The sequence below is a fragment of the Macrobrachium nipponense genome, chromosome 5 (assembly GCF_015104395.2).
Source record: "Macrobrachium nipponense isolate FS-2020 chromosome 5, ASM1510439v2, whole genome shotgun sequence".
Lineage (NCBI taxonomy): Eukaryota > Metazoa > Arthropoda > Malacostraca > Decapoda > Palaemonidae > Macrobrachium > Macrobrachium nipponense.
The window spans coordinates 104,076,215-104,098,714 of record NC_061107.1 but is presented as its reverse complement, the minus strand read 5'-3'; the positions used below and the strand labels follow the sequence as shown (position 1 = coordinate 104,098,714).

Sequence of the window (22,500 nt, the reverse complement as noted above, 5' to 3'; positions counted from 1 at the left end):
ATATATATATATATATATATACTTGAGTGCGTGTGTTTCGTTGAAAGGACAAACACCTGATACGACAGCTTTTAATTGTCCCTGTTCTCCATAACCTTTCCTGAATTGCGAAAACTGCTTTACGTTGGAAACTATATTGGAATATTCCATTTTTATTTCTCTCGTCCCCCCTTAATTTTGGTCTCTATTACCGAAATAGTCCGTTGGGCTTTAAATTGTTCTAAGCGATAAGTCAAACGACAATGAGCTTCACTGAGACCCAGAATTTACTCACATTTCTTATTCCATTCATACCAAAAGTGATACTCTTCCTCCTGATAGAGGTCTTCAGCTACCACCGGATTTTCAGGAGAAATATTTGTATCCTAAGAAGGTAAGATCGCCTGAAAATGGGAGGTTATTGCTAACTGAGATCTTTTCATTAGCTATTGATAGGAATCAACATTTTGTGGGTACTTATACTGAAATAATCATTGTCTCTTGAAAGTTAATCATGTTAGTATTGATGGCTAAAATAGTGTTCCGCAACTTTAGTTGAAGCTTAAGGTATCACCTTCGACTAAAGCTCCGTAACGCCTTTTTTCAGCCATAAAGCAGATAAAGGTGGGGGAAAATATTGCGAAGATAGTCTTAAGAGACAATTATTTTACAATGTAAGTCCCCCCAAAAATACTGATACCCGTCGACATCTAATATAGTATATAGCGCTCTGTTAACTAAAACCTATTTTCAGGCGATCTTGCTTGATTAGTGTGCCTATACTTTTGCGAGGAATCTGGAGGGATCAAGCCAAGTAGCCTCGTTTCCCTTCACGTAATAATGGACACACCCTTTTCCAGGCAGCAATCGCAGCGGCTCCACCGAGTGACGCATGAATACCTCGATCGCAATTTGCAATTTTCAAGCAAGATTGCCCTCTGTTGACTTATCTGCTTGATGATTTTGTTCGTGTCGACCGAGTGAGACATGCAACATTGACTCCAGAGGTCTGAATGTGCGACGTGTGATGGATAGACAAATTCAATTGTGAGGAAATTAAGATCCTGATGAAGTCCCCATTTCGTAACATTCAAGACTGTTCTCCATGACGGACGACGTGGTCAAGTCGAACGAAGCAGCGGGTTTCAAAATGGAGCGGGGCAGATTTGCACCTGCTTCCACAAAAAAGTAAATACTCATTTCTTGTTTCGTGTTTATCATCCCGGTGTACGGTACATCTACAGGTTATATAAAGGGAATTTTTCTCCTCCATGCATTGTTTAAGACGACGGTTAACACCCCGTCCTGATCTTGATTATCATGTGGCCTTCAACCAGTTGCCAAGGACACCCTTTATGAACTGGCAGTTCCCCTTTTTTCGCTGCTTTTTTTAAAATTTTTTTTCCGGATTCTTTCTATCGAAGAATAATGGAGTAGGTTAAGGTAGCGGTATTGTACAAGGAGGCCCATTCCTTTCATATCGTAAGATATGGATTTGATCTGTTCAGCGTAGGGGAAAAAAACAAGTGAATAATAAAGAGAGAGAGAGAGAGAGAGAGAGAGAGAGAGAGAAGAGAGAGAGAGAGAGAGAGAGAGAGAGAGAGAGAGAGATTCGGCCCCCTAAATTCAAGTGAATAACTAATTCTTTAACACATACAGGTTCTCTAAGCTTTTGAATCAATCCTTTAGCTTGAACTAATAAGGTAATATTTCTAGCATGATAAATAAAAAACTTATATCTAGATCTATGATGCCACACTCTTCCATTTCAATTACAGCTCTCCTTGTGAATATTTCATTATCATCATCAGAAGTAATAGTAGTAGCGGTGGTGTTCACAATTCAGAATTGCAGGTTCAGCCTCAAACAATTTTCAAAGGTGAACGTCTATAAAATAAATGATAAAATAACAAACATCCGTAACCCGAGGGCCATTTCTACTGAATACTTCATTAACAGGATACGTCCAAAGAGTCTCCCTGAAAAGATGTCACACAAACCACCTCATGCTCTGAATAAGTACTATATCCACACACAAAGTTATCAAACAAGAGGAAGAACACGCATTCAAAGATGGCTCAACCAATAATGGCCTTACTACTTTCATCCTACCTAACTCTCTCTCTCTCTCTCTCTCCATGGACAACCAACGTGCCGCAACCTGCCAAGTTGTGGAGAGGTCATGACGAAGTGCTTTGGTCACATGGTGAACCGCTGATAAGTGTGAACGCTAATTAAATAGCAGCAATCGCTAAGTAGCGCTCCAGGTATAGGAGGGAGAGGAAGGTGGCTCCAGGGGGAAGACTCTACCTCAGATGGGCGGGATTGGGGCCGGGGTGTGGGGGGGGGGGAGGTTAACAGCAGAGTCAAGCCTCTTACCTTGACATTCCACTGAACTTTATACCCACCACGTCCCTCCCTCGCAATCAGCCCCCTCCCAATTTACAAAGGAAAAAAAAAATCGCGAAAAATATATTTTCCAGATCCCGCTAAGTCCGGTCACAGCCCCAGCAGCCATCGTAACATCCCTTTGTCCTGGAGACTCCTCCTCCAAGAGGTCGCAAGACCTCAAACCAGTCCTGCACCTTTCTTCTACTCCTTTTCGCGTCAAGAAACAAGATGGCAAAATCCTTTTCTCGTTTTAACACCACGAAACATGAAGATATAATTATTTCCCCACTCTTTATCATTAACAACCTATGCTTTGAAGCTGGTTGAATATGTATGACTACTAGAACTGGCGTCAAGACGCCTATAGGTTATTGACGCCGCTTTCAGTCTCGTATATTTTCTAATCCAGTTTCTCGATAATAACTTGTGGTTTTATAGTTCTCAATCATTATTACCTACGGCTGCTTGAAATAGAGTAGAATTTACCATTTTCATATTCTGGTAGAATTTGCCCTTCTCATATTCTAAGTCATTATTAAGGATCTTGCTAGTCTAATAAAAGTCATCTTCATTTTCTCAATCATTGCAACATTTTGTTTTTAAAGAATAATCCGTAACTTTTAAATAATCCATTTAACACTGTTATCAATCTGCAGTGACTTCAATATACCTTTACATAAAAGGGATAGAGAATAACCCGTTTTTTAAAACGGTCCTTTCCTAGAAAATTTCTTCATCTCCTCAACTGCACTGCGAAATTAACTCTATGATTATGACCTTAAATATGAGGGCAAAATCCACACATTCATAATATGATGCTGTTACGTCACAAGCCAAGATTTTAAAGCTTATGATAAGCTCTGTCATTTTGTGGAAACAATAGGCGAGGTACTCATATACACAAAAGAGCTGAAAATTGTTTATCAGTTATATAACATCAGCGTGTTACTGCTGAAGAAATTAACGATTCATTTGTTCTAACGCAAAGATTTATCAAAAAGACATTAAACGGTGAATTCATTTAAAAGTACTAAATTTGAAGGTATAACAATGTGAAAATCAAATGAAGTAAGATATACATTGACTTACATCCATGCATGGCATAATCACACAATGCTTTTCATTTTTCTTGTGTGAATGAGCGTGCATGAGTGCGTTTCTTGGCGATATATTTTAAGAACGGTTCAACGGACTTTGATGGCACTGGGCGGAAATATTCATTTTGTGACATTTTCCAAACAACTAATTTTGGGAGGGGTTGGGGTCGACGATCTATTGCCATGGAAACCATCTTATGTATTTTATAAAAACAGAGGTGAAAGGGGTGTATAAATACTTCATGACCAAGTCCATATTTATGATTTCCTCTAAACATTGAACGTTTATAGCTAAGATGCAAGTAATCCATACGTTAATTTATTCACTTTTGAACGGCCTTGAGGAGATATGTTCTCTTCCGAATGCCTTGGGTGTCTCAAAGATTGACTGGAAAATTACATCACATAATAAACATACTTGGTAAAACACACATATACATACATACATTTTATATGTACACACACACACACACACACACACACACACACACACACACACACATATATATATATATATATATATATATATATATATATATATATATATAAACAACTAGAAACCTGCAAACTGCAAGAAATAAAACCAAGCGGCGCCTCCTAATAAAACTAACAGAACTTTCGACTCCTATTAAGGTCAGGCCCAAATGGCACGTAAGCAAACCAGGACAGCGAATCAGTGACAGTGCCCGTCGAAACTGAGATTTGCAACAGAGCAGCAAGTAGCAGTAACCAGGTGACATCAGGAGACGGCTCCCAGGGAACAGAAGTAGCAGCAGCCGAAGTGTAGCCAAGGCTAACGAGTAGCACCACCCTGTCCGACTTGTTCGGTTCTGCTGGTCTAACAACTCTTGCCTGGTTCTCTCTCTCTCTCTCTCTCTCTCTCTCTCTCTCTCTCTCTCTCTCGTACACACACACACACACGGGCAACAATAAATATAAACAACAACAAACAAGCGCAACAATCATGATCTTATATTAGTTTTAGATATAACCATTAGAGTTCGTTCCAGATGCCATCACCTGTAAGATTTTTTCATAACTTCTCTCAATGGTGATAGAAACAGTCACCTACATAAAGACACGGGAGATTAAGGTAACAAATTCACAGAGAATGGCCGCCAATTATAAAATATAATTACGATATATAATTTCACAAACTCAATCACACACTGCAATACCTAATAAATGACATCGCATCTTGACTAAGAAAATACGTCCGGTATATTCAGGTTTAGAAATTCATTGTCGCCCAAAATGTTATTCTAACACGTATTCGGCGAGTACAGAACAATACGACGTAAGAGTCATTTAGTTCACACACCCCAAAAAAAAAAAAAAAAAAAAAAAAGAAAAAAAAAAAAAAAAAAAAAACTTCAATCCCAGAAAAGGGGACGTGACAGGGAGTGAGAACGGGTGAGCGCGAGAGAATTGCCTTTATTTTTCCAACCTTGGAAGTTCAGTTACGCAAGGAGCAAAAATATATCTTTCACTTTTAAGACAAAGGCAGACCTGGAAGCATAAATAACTTCTCTTATTTTTGTCGTAATTAACTTTTACAACCACAGTAAGTAAGACACCGTGTAAAAGTCATTTCTCGATGCACTGAACAAAGATTTCTTCGTCACGTCTATACAAAACATCATAGTGGCAAAAATACCGATACCGACCCGTGAAACCGTTAGACTTTCATGCCAGAACTCCCTATAGCTTATAAAATGACCGGTTCTCTCCGTTTACCTCAAAGGCCTTCATGTGACCCACTGCCGTGCATGTATGTCTAACCTGAATCTCAGGCAAATCTGTTATCGTCCACCGCGGATGCTGGACGCTATTTCATACCTTCAATGTCTTTCAAGATTGTCTACGTGCACTATGTATACTTTCTTATAGCCTACCGGGATAGTCATATGAACTTTACTTTTGTAACTAAATAATAATTACAATATTAATATAATAATAATACTTTTACCGCCCCTCTTGCTAATTACGCCATTGCCTAAAACCTGTTGAAATAATACCTGACCTTTGCCGGGCATCTCAAATGAATTAAGCTGAAAATGTGCTCCGCAAAATCGATGAAACTGCAAGATTCTTAAACTCAATCTGAATAATCGATGCTCTCATATTTTAGATCACTACTTTCACAAGCACACCGCACACATATACGTGTATATATAGATAAATATATCTAAGGCCTTTTGCTCTCCCGGAAAACTGGGTCGAAGACAATAACTACCGGATCTCAGCAGTTCATTTTGGGAATGAGGTTGCTACGCCAATCCAAATGGCCTTTTTCTTCATAGTCATGATCCACCATATTCGTCTAACTACTCGATGCATAATTCACCATTCAGCCAACAAAGGCACAGTGGGACATAGCCGAATTAACATAAGAGAATTCCTGTTTGCTCGGGAACTGAATCCAGGACCTTTCAGTGATGCGGTGAACGCCCAATTCTCTAAGCAACGTACATACATACATATGATACACACACACACACACACACACACACATATATATATATATATATATATATATATATAATATATATATATATATATATATATATATAAGAATAAATACCACATCACCGTGAATCTATAATTTATTCGAGCTACAAATGTTCCTACAAATCACCAAGATCTATAATTTATTCGAGCTACAAATGTTCCTTAATATCCATTCGCTCTACCTCGGGAAAGACATATATGAAATATAATAATCCGAAGTAGAGCGAATTAGATATTAAAGGACATCTGCAGCTCGAATAATATGTATATATATAATATATATAATATCTATATATATATATCATATATATATATATATATATATATATATATATATAATATATATATATATATATATATATATATATATATTTGTCTAAGTGCCTTTGCATGCTAATTAACAACTCTCCCAAACACTGTGTAAGACAGAAAATGATTGCGAAATGGTACAAACAATTAAGCAAAATATAAAAAGTGCACTCGCACAACATAGCGTTCGAGTACACCACCTGATGGTTTGTGACCTGACCATTCATTCTAAACTTGAGCAGTCCCTATTACTGCATCCCAAACTTCAGAGGACCTGGTCAAATAACCGTATAATCAAAGCAGAGAAATATACTGGAGGCATTACAAAAATTTTCACAGTCGATTATATTTTCTTGCAAATCTTATTCACATATTTTATAAATCATACATACATACATACATATATATATATATATATATATATATATATAATATATATATATATATATATATATATATATATATATATATATTATATATATATGTGTGTGTGTGTGCGTATAAATATATATCTATGTAAACATGTTTTCTTTAGTCAGTTCACTTATATTATCTGTATTTTTATTCGTTTTTGCCCTCTTCAATTAATCATGTTCATTGTGATTTTTTATTTGTCAAATCCCAAAATTCGTAAAAGTTTTGCACATATTCATACTTTTAAATGTTCTGATGCTGCTTCGATCATTTTCCATACAGTCTCATACTAATGGTAAGTTGTTATATTTGTAAGTAATTCCAACCCACGGAATTAGTTTTCTCATTTCTCTATATTCCAGTCTTATTTTCCCTCCCGCACACAGAACCTTCCTTTGGCACAATAACGGAAATACACAACAATGCTTTTTGATCTTGGGAAAAGATCCTGAAGTCTCCGAAATAACCTAATTATGTATGCACGTGATTAATATGTAAACACGAGAGAGAGAGAGAGAGAGAGAGAGAGAGAGAGAGAGAGAGACTTTTAAATGAAATCCATAAATCTTCACTCCTCGACGTTAAATGATTCCACCCATAATGCCTAAGGTTCCATCTGCAACCCCCTGCATATTTTCCTCCCATCACTTGCAACCATCACTTTATATCGGCCCTCACTTTCACCCTTACATACACCTTTACATACTCACATACATACACGTATACATACGCGAGCATGGAAGCCACACCTTCACGACCACCCATGACATGAGGCAGATAACACGGCGAGATTCCACGACTTACAAAAGAAAATACACACTTCCACAGAGGGTGAAAGCGCTCTCTCTCTCTCTCTCTCTCTCTCTCTCTCTCTCTCTCTCTCTCTCTCTCTCTCCGCTAAATTGCACATACTCGGTAATTATCGGAGGAAATGGGATGGAGAAAAGCTAAAAGAAGAAAGAAATGTGACAGGAAGAGCTGACCAAGGATCTCATTTGTCGAGAAAGCGACCTAAAGATTGCATAAAGGTGCGGGTGCAAAACAACAGATAAAAGTGACAGGAAAAGTACGGGATGAAAATGTAGAAATCCTCGAGAAAAGAGAATCAAATGGAAAGACCTCAAGAAGAACTCGCGATTTCACTGAAAAGAAGAGTGACAAGAATCAGGTCAGAAAGGAATAAGATGGACAAACAAAAATGGAGTAAAAGAGCTGAGGGAGAAATGAATAGACAAAAATGGGACAAATACCGGGACTGCTCACAGGTACCTATATGAAGTCATCAAGACACTAGGAGAAAAATTACGAAAATATGAAACGAAGTTAATGAGTATCGCAACTCTCATGAGAACATGTGCATGAAGTTGAGTAACAGACTGTGATGGTGCACTGGGTTACGTAAAGTAACCTTTGTGCCGGGTACGGGCCCTTGCCCTAAAGGTGGCCAGAAGTGTGGTAAGTAAGGTGCTGCACAAGGATAATAAAAAACAATCCACAGGGACGCATGTGAGTCAGGGGTATAAAGGTATGCAATTATAAATTAAGAATTTCAAGCCGGCTTGGGAGAGTACAAACTCCTCAAAAGTATTCTATAAGAGTAAGCATAGAGAGAAGCTAATGTTGAGGCATTCGGCACTGGGTGTGTCAGCTCAGATTAGTAGTTAGAAGGGCAGTGCTACGCAGAATATTGTCATGCATTTTTCTTCTCAATCATCACACCCACCTCTATACCAGAAGTAACGATTTACTGCTCAAACCAAATAATAATAATAATAATAATAATAATAATAATAATAATAATAATAATAATAATAATAATAATAATAATAATAATAATAATAATAATAATGAACACTAGTCACTAAAATGGGGCAACAAATCCACACTGATGTATCTGTGAGATTATATTTTAAAAGGCGGTCAAAAGAGGACTTTCGAAAAACTACTCGTCTCGACTTTTCAATATGCCAGATTAGAAAGGAGAACACAGCAGGTTCCCGAACGCTCTCTTTTGTATGTTATGTTATAAAATAATATTCTTCGAAACGTTTCAATTTGAATTTGTCTCCGAATTATTAGTTATCACTACTACTAAACCTGCACGCTAAACCTACGAAACACACTGACGGAAATCAAGCCATGAAAAACAGAACAGAAGAGGAATCCAGTGGTGGGAAAAAGCAATTAGAGAAAAAACGTCATGATATTATCTCGATCGATCAAGGCCACTGCACCAATTGTAACACTTGTTTAACCTTTGTCATTCAACCGACGAAGTACTAGTTACAATATTAGAGAAATCCGTTATGATCATCTTCATTATCATCGGGAAATAACAACAACTAACCTACATTCCATCATAAGCAGGCGTCTCTGCAGCCATTCTAAGACCACGCCCTCATTTTAATTAACTTCGGCTTCTGACGTAACACAAAATCTAACTTTATAAATACCTACAAATATACACATGTAAAAAGCCACATACACACACAACAATATATATACAAAAATATAATATATATATATATCTATATATATATATATACTATATATATATATATAATATATATATAATATATATATATATTATATATATGCGAATTTATAAAGTTGAATGCACCTATCATTTGCTACCAACAATTACTTTCAGATTAAATTTCTAGCAAATCACTCTTGTTCAATTATGCCAACTGGATGCGTGATAGGCCTTATAAAATCCCTTCCGTGATCTGCAGAAGTAAACAGAGAGAACAAAAAAAAAAAAAAAAAAAGTAAACAAACCAAAGCGCTCTACCCATTCTCACTAAATGAGTCACACCGATAGGTAATCATTTATCACGAAAATTGTTCAAAGTGATCTACATGAAATGATCGACGTCGTCTAAACGCAGACGAACACCTCTTTAAATGTAAAATCGTAAAGTTCAACAAAGATCCTGTGATCATGACTAATGCTCTCAGTTGAATTATATGTTCTTTAAAATTTATTTACGCTAATTATAACCTACCTCACAACAAGCATATAATATATTATTATATATATATATATATATATATATAATACTTTTTGGCATTATTTACGACAAATGACTACACCTACACAAAGAAAAAATAGAATCAAAAGGCAAGGCTGAAGTCCTGTACAATTTTGGCATCCGTTCAACCCGAATTGAGCGACTTGACTCAGATAATGACCCGGAGCCCCAGTAGGTACATACCCCTGCAGGTCTCCGCAACTGACTTCGTCAAGGCCGACCTTGACGTCGGAGCGGTGGCAAGAAAGTGACATCCAAGCCGATCCAGAAGGCTCATTTCCTCAACTGTAACACTTTGCCGCATCGGCCTTAAGAGTCGTCCGACTGGCGGTAACCTCGTGGGAACAAGGCCCGGATTTTCGAAGTGGATGACGAACACACCCAAAGCCTCAAAAGTGGACACGGAGTTTGGATGAGAGAGAGAGAGAGAGAGAGAGAGAGAGAGAGAGAGAGAGAGAGAGAGAGAGAGAACATGTAAAACTCGCAAAGGATATGCAATTTTTCAACTGGCAGGTCATGTAAAATGATGAAACCATCAGCTAAACACGATGGAGAAAAATCTACAATTACATACACACTTTATTAATAAGGACCCACGACGTAGCATGCTCATCAGTCACTAACACCTGTAACTTGACTGTCGTAGCCATTGGGTACACTTGGCATACTGCCTTGTCCTGTAACATATATTCAATATAGTATATATACAATACATATAAATGCTTTTCCCTTCGAAGACGCGGCTCCACAAAGCTTTGGGATGAGATTTCGAAGGCCTAAACTTCCTTCTCAACCACGGCTGCAAATCGCAGCAATGGGTTTACTATCAGGTACCTAATTCACTGCTTATGTTTAAAGGCGCACGTTGGGTTTTAACGCCACTTGCCCGTAAGCATACTGCATCGTGATTTGCTACTAATGAGAATATATTTTGAAAGTATAAGGATAACCAATCACACAACAACTGATTATTTCAAGAAAAAAAGAAATACACAAAAACATTCGTAAGCCAAACAAATTATGAGACATAATAAAAAAAATTCCAAAGGCAAACGAATATGAAGAAATAAACATTCCTATGACAGGAAAATAAGAGGAATAAGACAAAAACATAAAATAGAGGAGAGAGAGAGAGAGAGAGAGAGAGAGAGAGAGAGAGAGAGAGAGAGACAAAACAAAAGCAACTAGGTTTCCTTGACCACCAGTCATCTGACCTCAAGTCACAGAGAATCGCACCATGGAAAAGGTCAAGTCATGAACGAGTTAAGAGCCTCCTATATCAACGATTACAGTAAAAAAAAATATACATAAAAAAACACTAGCAGTAATCACAATGACTATAAAGGAACGCAAGAAACGGGGAGATCGTGAACTCGCGATTAGTTCCTGGAAATGTTTCTTATATTTTCACCAACTGTGGATTAACTTTTTTCTTTGTTCTTAAAGGCTTAGGGAAGAATGAGGACGCGATGATTCGAAGGGAATACGTGGAAAAGTTTTTGAATAGAGAACCTCGAGTATCTACAAAGCTCTTGAATATATATAAAAAAAATACAATAACGGAGAGAGAGAGAGAGAGAGAGAGAGAGAGAGAGAGAGAGAGAGAGAGAGAGAGAGAGGACAAACCTTGTTCGCGAGGTGAGAAAAGATGACCCAACACAGTACCGTTTAACATTTAAAAGTGTTGTGTGCCTGTCTGTCTGTCCGTCTGTGAGTGCGTGCGTGCGTGCGTGCGTATGTAAGCGGGCACAGACACGAGAGTGCAGTTAGACGAGTGGTGTTCTTAGGAGGCTTTCGAAATATTTTGCGGTGCACGACCAAGGACGACTGGTTGCCGCTTGTGCACGCACATCCTAACAGTTTCCCTTCTCTGCACGTACCATTAGGTATTCAAAACTGTTATAATGACCAAACCTCAACTTGGTAAATTACCATATTCCCTCACACTACAATTGAATGGAATCTTGCTAGTATCATCACACAACGAAACTGAAAGAGTAACGTTTATGAAAATAAATCTGTCATTTGACTCCTGTGTCCATGTTTAATAATGAAGTAACTTTTTAAAAATATGCCAGTTGTCAAGATACTCTGAATAGTCATCCATCTTGGGCTAAACAAGAAGTTCCTATCGTGTTTTCATTAGAGCAACTACTCTTCTAATACCGACCTGATGCACAACACTGAAGGCCCGAAGCTTCAGTATGTTAATGTGACATTTTACAGACGAATTATAACATGAACGCAGAAAAAAATATTATTACTAGTGAAACTTGACCAGGATCTTATTACCTAATATACCCTTCTTGATGTAGGCTTCGTGGAACGGTTCTTGATCTAGGCTTCGTGGAACGGTTCTTGATCTAGGCTCCGTGAAACGGTTCTTGATCTAGGTTTCGTGAAACGGTTCTTGACCTAGGCTTCACGAGACGGTTCTTAATCTAGGCTTCATGAGATGGTTCTTAATCTAGGCTTCATGAGATGGTTCTTAATCTAGGCTTCATGAGACGGTCCTTAATCTAGGCTTCATGAGACGGCTCTATCGTATTTCTCGGAATCCCACACAATTCTGAGCCCCATTAGCAGCACATCGAGCCCTGACGTACACACTGCACCAGTCAACTCACTCTTGGAGGCATTCTCTCACCTTTTTCTATCCCATTACATTTCGCCCATTATCTGTCCTTTACTTTCTGGATTTACCTCTCATCGTTCCCTATTAATTCTCTCATCGTTCCCTATTAATTCTCTCATCGTTCCCTATTAATTCCGAGTTGTTACACTGTTTTCACCCACATACTCTTCTATTCCCTCAACATAACCAAAACACCGATCCATCGTTCCACCTACGCTAATCATTGTACACCATACCTCACCTCTATCTTCTGAGTCCGCGCCCTTTCGGCTCTATACTACTCAACCAATTCATATGATCAGTCTCACTTTTCTTGTACATATTGTATTTCCTCTCCCTTATGACTGGCGTCCTTTCATAATAAATAACAACACAGAAGCTCCTACAAATCAAAACCTAACCAGATACTCTGTTATACAATTTAATACGCAGTACTGCTTCCGTCACAGCATTCCATAAAGAACGAAGTCCATAAATAAGTGTGGAGTTCTGTTAGCCAGCATGAAGTGATTAATCATTATAAAAATATAAAACTGACACAAAAGGATGGCTTAACTCTCGGGAGTATTGGTAAGCAAGAGTTACTGCTGAGATCATTTTACTTTTTACGTAAAAATGTGCCAACACTACTGAAGTGAGCAATACAATAACGGGGTCCAAACACGCCTTCTACAATAATCAAAATTGAAGGAAAAACATCACTCAGTAACGGCTTTGCAGCGAGATGTTTGCACAAATAAATTCATTGTAATTACTACTGGCAGTTACAGCATTTGCCAAGGCTAACGATGATCGGGCGATCGAACAAATAAGTCGGAGTCTAAATACGTCTGAGGCAATCCAATCATTGTGTGAAAAGGCACGTGAAAGCATGCTGTAACTAAACGTTCAGAAGCAATATTGAGGCTAATGGTTTTCAAGCACAGAATTCCTCTGGTAACCGCATGAACGGGCGACAAAGCTTGATGGTATTAAGTAGCTGTGGCTAAAACCGAGCAAAATCATAAACACCCAATCTTTTTTCTACGTCTAAGGCAACGCAGAACTAAAGACACACATATACCACGAACAAATTTAGCATCTGACTATCATTATTATCAGCAACACTAATAATCATTACCATAATCAAACTCGGAGGCATTATGAAAAAACATTACAACATACAACTAGTTGCCTTAGTGGTGAACAGTTTTGCAGAAGGTAAACAACTTTTACATCAAACTGTTTGCTGCTTTCCGTTAATACTTCTCTGGAGGAACTGCTATCAATTCTCTACCATAATTATAACGAGCATTGAAAAGCCAGAGAGAGGAGAGAGAGAGAGAGAGAGAGAGAGAGAGAGAGAGAGAGAATAAATACGTATCCCTAATAATTGTATATTCATTCGCATGACGAGAAAGAATGTGTACTTTATAAGACAAGTACCCTGACTCATATACGTACGAGTATTCACTTACACGCAAAACATAAAACGACAAAAGGGGGACAAATCTGTCCAAGACCCACAGGAACAACAGCAACAAAGAGAGAAACACCGTCAGTCATATCGAACGCAGGAGGTTCCTCTGACACCGAAGGCCTTTCGGGCATCTCATCACATATTCAACAAACGCGTCACTTCGTCACTTCTGGAAGGGTGGGGGAAGAAAAAACATGAGAGTGCATGGTAAATTGGAATGTTACTTAACAAACCACGTTGTGCAACATTGGCTCTGGTCACCACTTGGACGGGTGACCACTAATCAAGCGTCATACGCCGTTGGAACGTAAGTACCCGTAGTCATCTGAGTGGGAGTCTGACCAGCATCCTCATCGCCCAAACAGCTTCCGTCCTTGCAAAATTGCAGCCGATCTGGCGATCTGTTGCTATCGGCAAATTCTTCGCAACAAGAATTGAAAGGAGCATTATGGAATTGTAAACGTACAACGATTCCACTCCCTGTCTTCTCTTCTCTTCTCTGCGACCTGAATATTTTCATCTGACGGTTATTATTCCACTGAAGGAAACTAATCTTACTTTCATCTTACTAAGAATGGCATGGGACAAGATTTCATGTTCTGTGTCTTTAAGACATTCTTTTGGATAACCACTGAAGTAGCTTGTGTATGCTAGCACTAATATTCATTGACTTCAATAGTCCTGTCACACCACACGAGCAACCTTACAAAGCAGTACAAGCAGTTAACAAAAATCAGAGAATGGAAAATTAGGTAAATTCATTTCTTTCTATTTCGAAAAATGAAAAAGTGAAAAATAATTATATTCGCTACTTTTGCCCATGAAGTTGAGAGAGAGAGAGAGAGAGAGAGAGAGAGAGAGAGAGAGAGAGAGAGAGAGAGAGAGAGAGAGAGAGAGTCCTTGCCTTCTCTTGTATTCATTGAGTACTACAATATTTCAATCTCCCATTATCTCAAGATGGAAAAATCCACTAACAAGTCTTAGTAACCTGACCTGCGGTATTTTTTCCGGCTCCTAGTTTTAAAAGTGGTCTATCTAAGACTTACACGGGCACGCACGTGAGCATTCGCCAACAAACACACATACACATCATACATACATATATATATATATATATATATATATATATATATATATATATTTATAGTATATATATATAATATACATTATTATATTATATATAAAGGGTAACAGCGTTTCTGTACTAAAACTAAATCTTCATGTACTTGAAACAAACATGTCTTTGAAAAAAATGCAGTATGCTGAAGTGAGATTCTTTATATTCGTTACTTTATTATGGTGTTAAAATATTTTTACATGCCAATATTGAGAATTAAATAAATCGAAGTATTTAATAGAAATATCAGAATTACGCTGTTCATTACGAGAAAAAACTGCAATTCCTAGATTCTAGCACCTTAAGAATAAGCAATTCATATGTTTCCAACTACCAATCACAAATGCTTGGAAAGAAGCATTTTCTACAAGAGAACTCCTTCCGTCCTCTTAAAAGAGCGCAACGTTTAAGCGGAGTTAAATCCAAGTGACTCTGGGAATGAACGAAGTCAGTTCCGTACCTGTATGCATTCTGACGTTAGACCCTTATCGGCAGCGACAGCACAGAACGACGACGACGACGACGACGGCGGCGGAGGAGGAGGAGGAGAGATGCGGGCAGAAACAGGCGGGCGCAGGCTGCGAGGTGCGGTGAGCGAGTGCGACCAGAATCTCCCTGACTTTACAATATGAAGACTTCCGTCGCATCGAAAACCCTCCTGCTGCTGCCCGGGGATCTCTCTCTGACACAGACACACACACAAGGTTACTTCCCGCACACCTAGTACTCACACACACACAGACATACATACACACACACGTACACACTGCACAAGAACACGCCATCAAGGTCGTCTGAACCAATGGCTCACATGAAATGTTGTATAGTAGGCTTACCGTTACCACAAGCAATGTCCCCTCGACACTTCCCCCAACACCGCCCCGTGATTCTCAGCATCCTAATCGGATACACGTCAACAAAATCAACATAAAAACAGGAACAACAGGTGTGACCACACTGCCTAAATAAAAAAAAAATAAGTAACAACGAATATGAAGGCTGTGACACATTAGGAACCAAAACGATGAGGGATGTCAGATCTACAGGTAAAACTGCGAGGGTAACACCTACTACCTCGTCCCGTTACGCTACAGAAGTCAAGTCAACCAAATGTCACCAGGATCCGAAAGACCCTTCCCTCTAGATAGGCCAGAAATTAAGGGCGTCCTTTCGACCTTCCGCCACTTTTTCCCCTGGTCTCCCTAACTTCCTAGATTCCATCCTTGGTTTTCAGATTCTGTACTCTCTCATTATCCAGATGTTACACGGGAAAAACAAAAAGGGACACTCGCTACCTGGCAGGAAGACACGGCTGATCGAGCGCTGCCAGGGTTTCAAGTCCACCGAGATGATTGAAAGGCAGGATAAAAAGAAAGGAAAAAAAAAACTTTCGATATCCTAATCTGGATATATCCCTATACACATGCATATCAATATGATACAATTATATATATTTGTATATAATGAACACATGAGCACGTGTTTCACAGAAATAAATTTCCGGCTCAATCCGGGAACGAACCTTGGTCTCCCAAGTGACTACTGACAATAGCCTGTCACTCGGAAGACCTTTGTCATTTTTTCCTTTGATATGGTTAGTGCAGAAGACGAACGTTTTTAAGAGCTTGTGTAGTGACAGCCTAACATTTAGGGTGGTCACCTGTCCAAGCCCTAACCAGACACAACAACGTTTAGTAATACTTTGCAGAGCGCCCGACATGCTGTATCGCAAACGCTCAACAGCCTGTGAAGACAATCAGGTCGAAATGGATCATTTCAAATTGGACGGACTTCTATAAAAAATAATTTGCTCAATTTTTTTCTAACTATTATGTCCCCTAAAGTGCCAGATAACAGGGCTTGTCAAACTGAAAAATACAGCATAAATTTAATGAAGGAAGACTTTCGGGCACCGAAATACCTGAAATTCTCCAACACAGTTTAAAATCACTCCTGCAATAAAAACAAAAGCTGTTTCATTTTATCCAAAGACCTGACCTCGCCATTAACCTCAAAGACAACATGGTGAGAAAAAATATATAAAAAAGTATGAGGCGGGAGAGGGAGCGGGGATCAGAGGAGTAGAAGGTAAACAAACCCACCCTTAATCTCAAAACATCAAGACTTGAGTTGACATTGCACTGATAAACAAACTTATAAGATTACAGATAACATTCTTACGACGAACAGAAATTAGCTCTGGTATGATGTGATCAATGGCGTCCCCCTTACCCCCCCCCCCCACAAGTCCCTCCACCCAATTCTGATACAACCCCGACCCCCATATCCCCTCCAAAAGTAATTGGGGTCTTTTAAAGTTCCGCTGATCAGGTGCGATGGCTTCCGGAGTGCCATACTTCGCCCAGAGAAGTCAAAGGCGTCGTTTTCATATCTGAACTCGTTCTGTCTCATGTCGGTCAATTTTGATCCATGCTCAGCTTGCGTTGAGGCGTCATTTACTACATTCCTAACAAGAGTTAGACTCTCTCTCTCTCTCTCTCTCTCTCTCTCTCTCTCTCTCTCTCTCTCTCTCTCAGCCAGGAAGAGAGGGAAACGACCAGGCGAACGAGCGTTAAGGTCGACAGGATCTAAATGCCAAGAACTGTCTCTCTCTTTGGGGGAGAAAATGGATGAAGCGTTACGGTATCACGATCACCAAACGCTGCTGCTGCTGCTGCTGTGGCCACACAAAAAGTGATACAGTTTGTTTGGCTGTTTTTATGCCAGGGGCGTAGTTTAAGGGCTGGGCTTGAGGGGCGGGATGTGCAACTGCAAATTCACTTATAAAAGGTGGGACATCTTCTTGAGCTGCTCACAGAACGTTAACAAATCGACCCATGGCATGACTAACTGCAGGAAATGTATATGTGTAAATTCAGTAAGTTTATGAGACAAAAACTGTCAAAAGCCTCTCACAAAACCCTAACAAATCGACCCATGGCATAAATGACAGCAAAGTGGTTATAAATGAAATCGAACATTCTTATTACTTCCAACTGTCAGGTCTCCCAATGTTACTCTAAAATAGGGTGATCCTCACACCAAGCCAAGAAAGTCCATCGTTTGATTTTCTTTCGATATAAGCGGAACGTTCCACCTCGCTCATTACCAACCCTGGATAATCAAGACTAATGGTGGCATAACAAATATTGGCATACGCGACTGGCAATCAAATTCTGTGTGAGAGTATTTATTCAGCACTGAATGAAAAGTGCGAGAAAGTCTGACAAAAGAGCCTCGCCAACTTCACACTCGAGCAAGTTTAATGGCGTAGTCCATTATCTTGCACCTAACTTTTCAACAAGAAACCAAATTTTGTAGCAAGATTAAATTACATATATTCCTACCTGTGTTAAGCCGCACTCCAATGAAAAGTTCTACCCTGTAACAATTTGGACAAAAATATTAACGTGAGCGAATCACAAGATGTATTTTTAAGAGCCTCAAAATCATGGTCGCTGAGAAGTCTCCCCAACGGATGCGTATAACCAACGTTCTTCTGCTCTTCCAGTTGTTCTTCATTGGACAGTTTACCACGATTGATAAACAATTCAATTATCATAAGACCTCCGGTAACATTTCGGCATATATATATTGATTAGAATTATTAAGCAAAATACATAACAGAAATAAAGCTTAGCAAATAAATCTAGTGCATTATATTATATTTATACACTGAAAGACAGGACTATATTTGAGAATTTTACAGTTGACTGAAGCGCACACAAATAAACGCAACAATTGAAGTGTTCAGCATCATTTTACATTTAATGCATCCAATGCGAGCACTAAAAATAAACTCTTTGGTATCTTGGCTAAAGACCCAAATTTCAAGTTTTGACATAAAAAAACTTGAACATTCTAAATATAACCAAAAGTCACTAACATACAATGCACGACAGTAACAAAGCACTACTTCAACAAATAGTAGAAAACTGGTGTGTATGTGTGTACGTGTGTGTGGGAGAGAGAGAGAGAGAGAGAGAGAGAGAGAGAGAGAGAGAGAGAGAGAGAGAGAGAGAGACTACGTTCCATAAAATGCAATATCATCCAACTTCGTGCTATAACACCAGTGTAAATAAACCCTGTTCAAGCGATATATACGATTACTAATGTAACTGGCAAAATGAAAGAATATGTTTCAGCCCTCACGTTAACTTGAATTCGTACCCACGTTGCTTTGAGCGACATGCAGATAGCATTACCGACCACGCCTAGGCATTACTAATCACGCTATAACATCTATATTATCTTTATTAAAAGAGAAATTCGTCAATTCCCTGAAATTATCAAAATAAAAACGGTCGCTCCTGGATAAGACCTATGCCATCAAAACGGATCTTACAAAATGAGCACGCTCTATATTTTGAGGAACTAACACACCAAAACAAAGCTTTAATCATAGTTAGTGTCATTTTCCACTTAACATTTACGCACTTTGCAACGTTGTCTCTTGAGTATTCTATACTATGTTCGCTGTACTCATTCACTCTCAAATCGTTTTCGTTTATATCAACATCAACCCACATTTGATCCCACAAGATGACACCTGGGGAGTAGAAATTCACATTAGCATAAATCCAAATGTAAATTTACAAGTTCATCGGTTCAGCTGGTAGTGTAAGCAGCACATTAACATCCCAGGGTCAAAAGGGAGGTATTTTTGCATACTAGTTGGCTAAACAGAGCAACGTGTCAGGTTTACGATACTTTTAGAATGATTATTATTATCATCGTTGCTGTAGATACTGTTTAGAGCACAGGTCCGTATATTGTGGTATAAAATTAGTACTTCTTTTGTGATGGTTGTTTTTCTTATTACTGCACGTTATCTCCACTTTAACATTTTAACTTATTCCAACCTTTGTGTGGATTTTAAAAAGGTACAACAAGCTGAATACATTTGTATTATGTAATATACAAGAAAGACGTGGCTAGAGTGATAGCAGAAGGACATTTCGGTCCCAAACCCGTGTTTGTACTGCGTCCAAAAAGGCCTAGGACACGCTCCATTTCCAAGGAATGGACCACAGATGCAAAACTAAGGAGCCTGCAAAATGCAGTCCAAAAATGTGTCTACATAAAACGCAAAGACCTGAGTCAGAACTGGGTTGTAACATCTAATTCTCCACATAAAAATGACACTTGTGAGTTATTGTAGAAACTCTGAAAAGAAATGATTTAGGGTGAAGGATATCCTGGCAATATGCAGATCGTAGCATTAAAAAACCATCATCCGTGATTAAGGTAACTAAGCTTACCCGGACCTATACACAGATTGAAGTCGCATCCTCCAATGTTTCTTCAATCGGGTAGTTTTTCATCACGGAGAATTAAATTTTTCTACTTCACTTCTCGCGCTCTGGGTTTTCCCTGTTACCATTCCCAAGCTAAGTTCCACAACTTCACCGCAATTTAACTTATCAGTAAAGTAATCTAACGAGACGCATGAATCATAAATTTGGGTTTATTTGCCTCACCCGAGAAATTTATCCGTAAGCGATATGTGAAATTTGGGGCAAGACAACCTGCTAGGAAATGACTACTCACAGGAACAAATTTGGAACAAGATACAGTGTCACCATTATCAAAATTTAGAGAATCTATTTTCGTACATCTTCCATCCATTCCAGATCTGACTGGCAGACCACTTGCTATCTCGCGTCAAGGTTTCTAGCGTAAAATGAAAATCAAATTAAAATTATATATATATATATATATATATATATATATATATATATATATATATATATATATATATATTTCTGAGGTAAGTTCACAAAACCGCGGCCCCCTTTGAAGAGCGATATGATGCTTCACCACCCAAGCAGAAAACTCCTGAACAGTAAGTCTTCGCCTGAACATGAAGTATTCTTGGTAACGTTTCAATTCAAGGTCTAGTACATTTCAAAAGACGTGGATGATGATTAGCTTGGCCAATCAGTTCTAACTGTTGAAGAACGCACATACTAAACTATGAACTGTATACAAGCAAGTTTAAGAACCATTGACGGTATTACAGTATACCAAAGCATTTTAATAACCAAAATATATAATGAATCGCCATTTTAATTTTTTTTTACCTTTCAAATCTAACCAAGAGATAGAAAGCCTTCCCCTAAGATACCTCTGCCCTCACGTTTTTCTAAAATGGGTAAGATTCCTATTCAAGCCAGGATTTCTCAGATTCCTAACTACACGAAGGAGTTTGTAAATAACTAATAATTTAAAACAAAAATCACTATCAATTGACTTATATTCTACACTGCTGTATGGAGGCAACAGGTTGGGATTCCTTTATATTCAAGAATGTAAACTAAGCAGTTGACCGTTATAGCTGTTTCCTGTAGTACATGGTACTAAGGTTAGCATGCATGCTTTATTGTATCTATCTCAAGTTGTCTTGAAGGCAACTATAGAACCAAAGGTGAAATGACAAAAGGCCAAATTTAATTCCCAACAAAGTGATTTCCCTGCCTTGCCAATGTAGTACATCATCGTACAGACTTCCTTCATTTTCCTAATTTGCATCCGATATTCAGACACCATCAGACAATTACAAAATAATAACTCCTCACTGCATTACGCTTAGCATTTTACCCAAAACGCAAAGATCTATTTCTCAGGCTTTTAATGTACAACTCAAGATCAACTGATCAGATCAGCTCTCATTGGATCTGTCAACGGGATTTATCACAGGGCGACGAGAAAACACAAAAGGGCAATTGCATTTCTGAGTGTTTGTTCTCTATGAAAAACTTGTTTTTTGGAAGCAGGTCAACTGTGTGACTGACATTCAAAACCTTCATAAGTCTTTGCATTCATTTCATAATATTTAAAACTTAGGATGTGCTCCATTCAAATCATCATGTACTTGATCATGTCCGATAATAAATTATGTTAGTTTGTTTGTTTGTTTATAGTGTTCTTACGTTGCATGGAACCAGTAGTTATTCAGCAACGGGACCACCGGCTTTATGGGACTTCCTAACCACGTAGAGAGTGAACTTCTATCACCAGAAATACACATCTCTAACCCGTCAGTAGAACGCCCGAGAATCGAATTCGCGGCCACCGAGGTGGCAGGCCAAAACCATACCGATCACGCCACTGAGGCGCTTTCATAACAAATTATGGTTATTCTTTGCATGCAGTTTTCTCGATTTTTTTTTAACTATTATTATGGACCTTATTCCAGAGGTATTAGCACTTCTTCAATTATTGCATACCGTAAATCCTTAGTATAAACCTTAACACGGAAGTATGTCACACATATTCATAAATAAAGAATTACACAGGCGGGAAACACCTTTCATACATCCTAACACAGAAGCTATCAAACATATAGACCAACTGATACAGAAATACAGAAAAAGAACTCATTTAAATACACAAGCATCTGCAAAGAGCCGAGGCAGAGGATCACTTCCCTCAATAGGCAAACGAGAGACTTGAGTTCCCAACTCTTCTGAAAATTATAGCAAAATGAATTATGAACTCTACTGAGTATAACTAATGACACCTTGAATTTTCCTTGAAAATATAAATGAAAA

General features: G+C 38.5%; 1 protein-coding gene across 4 annotated transcripts in view; it reads right to left on the bottom strand.

Annotated features, from left to right (window-relative positions):
- Positions 1-22,500, bottom strand: part of LOC135215565 (UDP-N-acetylhexosamine pyrophosphorylase-like) — a 173,703-nt gene that overhangs the window by 84,244 nt on the left and 66,959 nt on the right. Inside the window, exon 1 of one of the 4 annotated variants that reach the window (XM_064250416.1) lies at positions 15,408-15,572. The exons of the other annotated variants lie outside the window; for them this stretch is intronic. Coding sequence (XP_064106486.1) covers positions 15,408-15,417 — 10 coding nt within the window. The 5' untranslated portion in view covers positions 15,418-15,572. Of the gene's footprint in view, positions 1-15,407; positions 15,573-22,500 lie in introns of those variants that run through there. 4 annotated transcript variants of the gene reach the window in all.